Here is an 8,169-nt window from a genome sequence, read left to right as displayed (position 1 = left end):
AATGAGCTGGAAGTTTTATGACGGGGAGAGTCAGAAGGGAGGGCAGAGGGGGACTAGAGAGGCGGGGAAAGGAAGGCCCCCGGCCCCACCCCTTTCCTTTCTCCTGGGACCCCCCCCCCCCCCCGCCGGGACCTCCATCAGCCGGCAGGGCAGGCGCTGGTTGGGGTGGAAGCCATGCGCCAGCCCCGGACCCTGCAGCCCACCGCCGCAGCCCCTCCCCACACTCGGCGCCAAGGAGCTGACTGCCGGACACCCGCGCGATCGCGGAGCCCGTCCCCAGGCAGACGGCTGAGCTTCGTGGAGCCTCTGGAAGGAAGGCGCCCCTCGTTTCTCAGGAGGAGGTGTCCCTGGCCAGGAAGGAGCTGGCCGTGGCACAGGACTCCTCGTGGGGCCCCAGGCCGGGCGGGGCACGCGTCCGGGCGCAGCAGAGCAGGCTTCGCAGCTCAGAGGAGACGCTGCGGCTGAAGGAAGCGTAGATCCAGGGGTTGGTGCAGCTGTTGAGGCTGGCCAGCAACATGAGCAGCACGAAGGGGGGCCCTGTGAGGTGCAGGGGCCTGGGCTGGGGGTGAGGGTGCCCCGGGCAGGCCGCGGCCCACGTGCCACCCAGCGGCTAGCAGTGCGCAGCAGCCCGCGTCCGCTAGGGAGCCCGTGGCTGGGGAGGGGAGGGGCCGAGGTGTGTGTGCAGCCAAGCCTGAGCGGCCCCCACGGCTCGAGCCACGGCCACACACCTTCCCGAGGCGCCTCCGGGTCCCACGCTGCCCACAGCTGCACGAGGAAGAAGGGCGCCCAGCACAGCACGTACACTATCACGATCACCAGCGTCATCCTCACGGTCTTGGCCATGGCCGCCGACACGCGGGCTCCCTCGCTGGGACTGCCCGTCCGGCGCCCTCCGCGGCGCCCCCCGGCCCTCTCTGCCGGCCCCGGCACCAGGCTGGCGTGAATCTCCCGAAAGATGAGCACCTGGCAGGCGGCAATGCCCAGGGCAGGTGCCACGAACACCATCAGGGCGATCCAGGTGACGTAGGCGCGGAGGCCCCAGGGCTCGGCAAAGCGGGCCCAGCAGTCGAGGACACCGCTGCCGTCTCCCACGTCGCGCTGGGCGAAGATGAAGAGCTGGGGCAGGCTGAGGAGAAGCGAGAAGGCCCAGGCCACCAGCACCGGCCGGTTCCAGCGAGCTCCGCCTCCATGGCGGTGTGCCAGCATGGGGCGGCAGATGGCGCGGTGGCGGTCCAGCGTCATGGCCAGGATCATGTAGGAGGAGGCATACATGCCCACCATCTGCAGGTACTTGACAGCCCGGCACAGGGCATCGGGCCCACGGAAGCGGTCGGTGGCGTCCCAGGCCAGCTGGGGCAGCACTTGGAACAGAGCCACGGCCAGGTCGGCCAGGCACAAATGGCCAATGAAGACGTGCATGGGCGCCCAGCGGCCCCGCCGGCCCCGCCGCACTAGGGCACCCAGCACCAAGCCGTTGCTCAGGGCCACAGCCACGAAGACTGTGGAGAGCAGGGCCAGCTCCGCCTGGGCTAGCAGCGGGTCCCGGGCGTCCAGCGGCTCCTCCTCGCTGCCGTTGCCGGGCGGCGTAGGTTGGGAGAGGGGCCGGGGCACAGCTGGGCAGGGGTGGGGGGAGAGGCCCGAGTTAGGGAGCGTGCTCTGCGGGGGAACCGAGCCCAGGGAGCTTCCAGCCGGTCAGGCAGAGCTGGTGGCCTGGGCAGCCGTCAACCTGGGCCTTCTGCTTCCGTCCAGCCTCCCACTTCCTGGATCCTGGCCTTCCAGCAGAACACAGGTCATCCCCCCCGTAATCGCATGTGGTGGGGAGGGAAGGGCAGCCCCAGCCCAAGTGAACACATAGGGCCATGCGCTCCCCTCCCCGCACCAGCAGCCCGGAGAAGAGGGTGAAGGAGGTCTCTGAAAGGGACCCCCCCGGCCCACCTGGCACATCCCAGTGGAGGGAAGGGTGGGGGGATGGGTAGGGACAGTGGCTGGAGCCTTACCCGACGTGGTGGACGCCATGACCGTGGTGGGGCGAGCAGGAGTCCTGAGCGCCTGGAGGAGATGGGGTGGCGAGCTCAGCCTCCCACCAGAGGGGCCAGCCCGGCTGCCCAGAGCCTCTGGATAGGGGTCCTTAGCTGCCGGGGTGGTGGGGTGGGCGTGTGTGTGTGTGCGTGCGTGCGTGCGTGCGTGTGTGTGTGTGCCAGTGATCAGGCACTGGGGGTACATTCTTAGCCTAATCAAGGTTGGTGAGGTCTGGCCCCTGAAACAGACATCGACCTTGGAGCCCTGCTACACTCCTCCCAGGACTAGGCAGGGGAAGCTGGAGAGAGGGACAGTCAGACAGATGGACGAACCAAGCCTATGACCTACCTAGGCAGCCCACAAGAAGCGAGGCAGACAGGTAGAACCCCCTGCCCTGACAGAGGCCAAGAGAGGTGGCCATCGGAGGGCTGGGGACACGGTGGGAGGGCTGGTATCCCCCCATGTAGCCCCTTACCTGGCCGGGCTCCCGGGCTCCTGGGCAGCTGGGCGGCAGCGGGCGCAAAGGTGGCCCAGGAGCTCAGATCGGCGCTCCATCGCCTGCCCCGCCCCAACCAGGCCTCTGGGAGTGACCTGCTCCGGAGGGGACTTCCTCCCCCTCCCCCATGAGCCTCCCGCCTCTGGCACGGGGAAGTAGGCTCCTGGCCGCCTCTGCTTCGCTTCCTGGCCGCAGCCATCCCAGGACTCCCATCTCCCCGCCGAGAGGGACCCGAGCCCTCCAGAGCTTGGCCGAGCTGCAGCCAGCTATCCGCTACCACCCCCGCCTGCCCCACCTCCGCAGGGCCCCCTTTATTAACATGTGGGGCTGCGGAGCTCTGGGAGATGACTTAGTTCAGCGTGTCTATTTTATAAGTGGGGAAACTGCGACCAGAGATGGGTGGGCCTGGCTCAGCATCACACAGCTTTCTCGTGGCAAAGCTTGACTCCCCTTTCCCAAGCCAGGGGGCTCAGAGGGCGGGTCCCATGGGGCAGCAGCCCCTGAGGTCACGGTGGCAATTCCTTCTGCCCCTCTCCGGGCCTGGGCGAGGCTCTCCCGAGGTCCCCACTAGGCAGAAGGAGGGCTTCTCCCCAGCCTGCGAAGGCCCCTCCCGCTCCTCAATTAGGCCGCAGGAGATGAGGGACAGGAAGAAGGGGGGCGGGGTCAAGCTGGGGCTGAAGGTGCCCCCGAGAGATCCAGCTTCCTCCCCAGACTCTGTGGGAGCCAGGGACACCTCCACGCTTTTCCTCCTCCCACACCTGTCCTAGGAGAAGGGGGCTCAGAGCTTCTGCACTCACGCATATTCCAGCTCCCTCTCTCCCCTCCCCTCACATACGCCGCGCGTGGGCAAACACACACACACACACACACACACACATACGCGCGCGCGTGCTCTCCTGTGCCCTCCCTCCCTCCTCTCCCCTCCAGCCCATCCTTTTCCCCATCCCAGGCCCTCCCCACCCCCACCCCGGCTCCTGCCACCGGCCCTGGCCTCCCTCAGCCCAGGCCGGCCCAGCCCAGCCCAAGGCAGTGGCCTGCATGCGGCCCAGAGCCCGGCTCCAGGCTGAGATTGGCCCTTCCTTCCTGTTTGTCCGTCCTCTCTGTTGACCTGCGAGGCTAGGGACCAAAGCAGCCTCTCACAGACCAGGGGCTCAAGTACAGCCCAGGCCAGGTGTCCTCTTTGCGGCCAGAGTCTGGCGGTGCCAGTAGGGGTCATCAGGGCGGGGGTCCACCCAGCCCCCCTACACCTCGCACCCACACAGCGCACACGCACACACACTGCACCACACGCGCCCCACGTCCAGCACCCACACGGCGCGCAGTACACACACACACACACACTGCTCGTCAGCACGCTCCGCACCACACCCCCACAGTACGCATGCGTACTTGTAATGCTTTTTGCTGAACGATTTGGAAGTCGGCTGTAGAGTACCAACACCCCGCATCCGAACACGCCAGCCACACCTGCTGAGAACCAGAGCGCCCTCACTCTCTCCCTGTAGCCACACGGCCGTCACTAACCCAGGAGCGTAGAAAGGGCTTTTCTGCTGCCATCCAGATCAGCGAAAAGGGTAGCAAGTGGAGTTCCCGGGCACTTCTTTCCTTGTGCCCCCCCTCCCCGTGTGCCTCCCGGGGCCCTGGTCCCCAAGACCCTCCCAGCCTTGCCAGTGAGATGACACCTCCCTCGTCTGCCCCGGGGAACTGAGGCGCCTGCAGAGGAGCGCATGTCCCCACTTGGCCACTCCCCCGCTGTGGGACCTTGGACAGGCTGTGGCCAGCTCTCTGTGACTCAGCTTCCCCCTCTGTAAAATGGGAATCCAACGATTGAAAGTTGAGCCACACGGGCTTCCCTGGTGGTGCAGTGGTTGAGAATCCGCCTGCCAATGCAGGGGACACGGGTTCGAGCCCTTGTCCGGGAAGATCCCACATGCCGCGGAGCAACTAAGCTCGTGAGCCACAACTACTGAGCCTGCGCTCTAGAGCCCACGAGCCACAACTACTGAGCCCGCATGCCTAGAGATCGTGCTCTGCAACAAGAGAAGCTGCCACAATGAGAAGCCCGCGCACCGCAACAAAGAGTAGCCCCGGCTGACCGCAACTAGAGGAAGCCTGCAAGCAGCAACAAAGACCCAACACAGCCAAAAATAAATAAATAAATTTATTAAAAAAAAAAAAAAGAAAGTTGAGCCACGGCGATAGGATGGGCAGAGACTTAAGCCGGCAGGTGTGGAAGCGCCTTTTTTCACTCACTGCATCTCGGGCAGCTCTGGAAGCAGTGCCAGCCTTCTGGGGTAAACGGGCCATCACCTCCCTATGGGGTTCTCTGCCCAGACCCGAACGAGGTCATGCAGGCCTGTATCCTGGCGGAGAGCTGGCGCAAGGCTCGGGGCCATCTCTGCTCCCTGTGCGCCCTATTTCCTGCTGTCGAGTCCAGGGAAAAGTCTGGGGGAAGGCCCTTCCCTGTGGCTTTCTCTCGGCTCCAAGAAGGAACGGGAGGGGTTTGTGTCCACACCAAGGCCTGGATGTAAAGGGAAACAAGTGCTGGGACCTCTGGGAGGAACGAAGAGCCCCTGAGGCCAGCCGGTGTGCCCGGAGAGTCTGGCTACCTGGCTGACAGCCCGACTCAGGAGCCCCTGGTGCACCTGCCGGCGCTGTGCCGGCTGAGAGGCTGGGCCGAGTCCCACTGCCTGCGGCAAAGAGCTGATCAGGTGGAGAGACCCCAGGCCACCCCAGCCCCAGCCACCAAGGAGGACTTGGCCGTGGAGTAGCCAGTTAGCCTCAGGTGCCTCAGGCCCCGGGCAGAACTGAACAGACACCCTCCCCCGCCTCCCCCGGCGCAGCCCCCTCTGCCCTGCCCAGTACCATCTCCCTGTAGGATTGCATTTGCAGAAAGGTTCTGCGGGTGGCCGAGGAGTGGGCCCCGAGCTCCCCCAGCCCAGTGTCTGAGCAGAGGGGGTGGGGGCACTGACCATCCCAGGTGCCAGGCGCCAGGGCAGCGGATCAGAACTGTGGGACCTGGGTCTGTCTGTCTTGCTCTGTCACTGGCTCTCAGGAACCAGGACCATTTGCTCAACAAGTGCAGCGGCCCTACCCCCCAGGGGTGTGTGTCTGGGGGGTGGAGGGGGAAGGCACAGGCCTTGGAGGGGAGACTTGAAGGCTATTTCAGGGATGAAAGAGAAAAAGGAGCCAGCCAGGGACACGAAGCAAGAGTGACGAAAAAGCCAGGAGAAAACCAGGAGAGCAGAGGTTCCCGAGGTTGGGAGGGGAGACAGGTGCCCTACAGGAAGGAAGGACGCGAGCAAAGCCGCTGGAAGGCCATGCTTGGTGTCAACTGGAAAAAAATGCACACCTGAGGGACTTCCCCGGTGGTCCAGTGGTTAAGAATACGCCTTCCAATGCAGGGGACACGGGTTCGAGCTCTGGGCCGGGAAGATCCCACATGCCGTGGAGCAACTAAGCCCGTGCGCCACAACTACTGAGCTCGCGTGCTCTGGAGCCTGCGTGCCGCAACAAAGATCCCACGTGCCACAACTAAGACGCAATGCAGCCAAATAAATAAAATAAATATAAAAAAAGAAAAAGAAAAAAAAAATGCACTCCCGAAAAGTTGAGGATTATGTATTATTCGCTGGACTTTCTGAGGATTCCAGTCTGGGGGACAACCTCTCAGAGGGCTCTGAGGGACAGCTCCGAAGAGGTAAGGGGGGAGCCAGGGTAGTGAGAACATCAGAAGATTACTGTCAGTTAAAGAAAACTAGACATTTCAAGTGACTGAATCCAGCGCTTTTCTAGGTGTGGGAAGAGGCAAGAGTCTGATGCTCACTGAGATCATTCCTTTGATCTGTGCCTGAATCCCCTCAGAGTGCACAGCGTGGGGCTTACCGACGTGGCAGGCAACTTTCCTTGCACACAAGGATGGAGAGAGGTGCCCTAACCGGGCATCCCACCTGTGGGGTGGGCTTTGCAGACGGTGGCAGAGGGAGGGCTGAGTGAGCTCACAGCGAGTGAAATGAAATGGCAGGGCGAGGAGGCGAGGCCTGGGAGGTGAGAGATCACTGGCGTAGAGGATGCCTCCAGGGGGGCAAGGATGCATTGAATCAAAACACGCGTGTGTGCCTTCGCGCGAGTGTGTACTGGGAGTCAAGTGGACCAAAGATGACAAAGACAGCGTGGCGACTCACCTGAGGTCTGAATTAAAGTGAACAGTAATTTTTAAAATGGGACAAGGCCTGTTTGCATGCTGAGGGGGGGGCACGAGAGTGGTACTTGATGGATTAGGAGCCCTGCAGGCTGTGACTTCTCTCCTTGTCCTGAATGACTTTTTAAAAAATTAATTAATTAATTAATTTTTGGCTGCGCTGGGTCTTTGTTGCTGCACGCGGGCTTTCTCTAGTTGCGGCGAGCGGGGGCTACTCTTCGTTGCGGTGCGCGGGCTTCTCATCGCGGTGTTTTCTTGTTGCGGAGCACGGGCTCTAGGCATGCAGGCTTCAGTAGTTGTGGCTCGCGGGCTTAGTTGCTCCACGGCATGTGGGATCTTCCTGGACCAGGGCTTGAACCCGTGTCCCCTGCATTGGCAGGCGGATTCTTAACCACTGCGGCACCAGGGAAGTCCCCTGAATGACTTTTGTTTTTGTTTATTTATTTATTTATTTAGGCCACGCCTCAGTTTGCAGGATCTTAGTTCCCCAACCAGTGATCGAACCCGCGCCCTTGGCAGTGAAAGCGCCGAGTTCTAACCACTGGACCACCAGGGAATTCCCCAGGAATGACTTGTAAAATCTGTTTTATTGAGGGATGATTAGCGTACAGTAAAATTCACAACTTGTTTCATGAGATTTGACACACACAGTTGTGTAAGCACCACCGTAATCATGATATAGAACGTTTGCATCACTCCAGAAAGTTCCCTCATGGCCCTTTGCAATCTCCTTCCCCCGCCTAGAGCCTGATAACCATGATTTTCCTTTCACTATAGATTTGTCTTCCCTCAAATTTTATATAAATAGCATCGTAGAGTGTGCAGTATTTCGTACCTGGCTTGTTTCACTCAGCAGGATGACTTTGAGTTCATCTCTTTGGTTGTTTGTATCAGGACTTCGTTCCCTTTTCTTGCTAAGCAGCATTCCGTTGTCTGGATGGCCCACAGACAGTTTATTCCATTACCAGCCGATGGACACGTGGGTTGTTTCCAGTTTGGGGCTCTCATGAATAAGGCGACTCCGAACCCTTGAGTGCAAGCTTTTGTGTGCTTTAGCTTCTCTAGTGGGCATCCTATGATAAATATGTTTCAGGTGGTAAGAAACCGGCGGGTTGTTTTCCACACTCCTCAGATTGGTTTGCCTTCCCAGCAGCACAGTTCCATTTGCTCTGCATCTTCTCCGGCACTTGCTATGATCAGTCTGTCTTTTTTTTTTTTTTTTTTTTATAATACATTTTACTATTTTTTAAACAAATTTAAAACGAAACAAGAAGGAAGAAAGAGATGGAGGGGGGGAAGGAAAATAGAAAAGAGAGAGAAAACAAGCTAGTAATAAAACCAATCTCATATGAGAATCAATAGTTTGCTTTCTGTACAAGTACAAAGAACACATTAAAATGAATCCAGAAAATACCATTCAGTTTCCTTGTATCACAAGATTTACCGTATTGCA

The 8,169-nt window shown here is 60.3% G+C and overlaps 1 protein-coding gene across 2 annotated transcripts; it reads right to left on the bottom strand.

Annotated features, from left to right (window-relative positions):
• Positions 1–133: 133 nt before the first annotated feature.
• AVPR2 (arginine vasopressin receptor 2) lies at positions 134–2,579 on the bottom strand. Of its 2 annotated transcripts, none has more exons than XM_061178593.1 (4): positions 2,495–2,579; positions 1,998–2,049; positions 729–1,613; positions 134–537 (listed from the first exon to the last, which is right to left on the bottom strand). In XM_061178593.1, the coding sequence occupies exons 2-4, from the start codon at positions 2,014–2,016 to the stop codon at positions 332–334; spliced, it is 1,110 nt and encodes a 369-aa protein (XP_061034576.1). In that variant the 5' UTR covers positions 2,017–2,049; positions 2,495–2,579; the 3' UTR covers positions 134–331. The 2 variants fall into 2 exon arrangements, with proteins under 2 accessions (XP_061034576.1, XP_061034577.1); XM_061178594.1 differs by having other exon boundaries at positions 342–537; positions 803–1,613.
• Between the last annotated feature and the right edge of the window lie 5,590 nt (positions 2,580–8,169).

Source organism: Eubalaena glacialis, chromosome X (assembly GCF_028564815.1).
Source record: "Eubalaena glacialis isolate mEubGla1 chromosome X, mEubGla1.1.hap2.+ XY, whole genome shotgun sequence".
NCBI classification, from domain to species: Eukaryota; Metazoa; Chordata; class Mammalia; order Artiodactyla; family Balaenidae; genus Eubalaena; species Eubalaena glacialis.
This window is presented reverse-complemented; position numbering and strand designations above follow the sequence as displayed.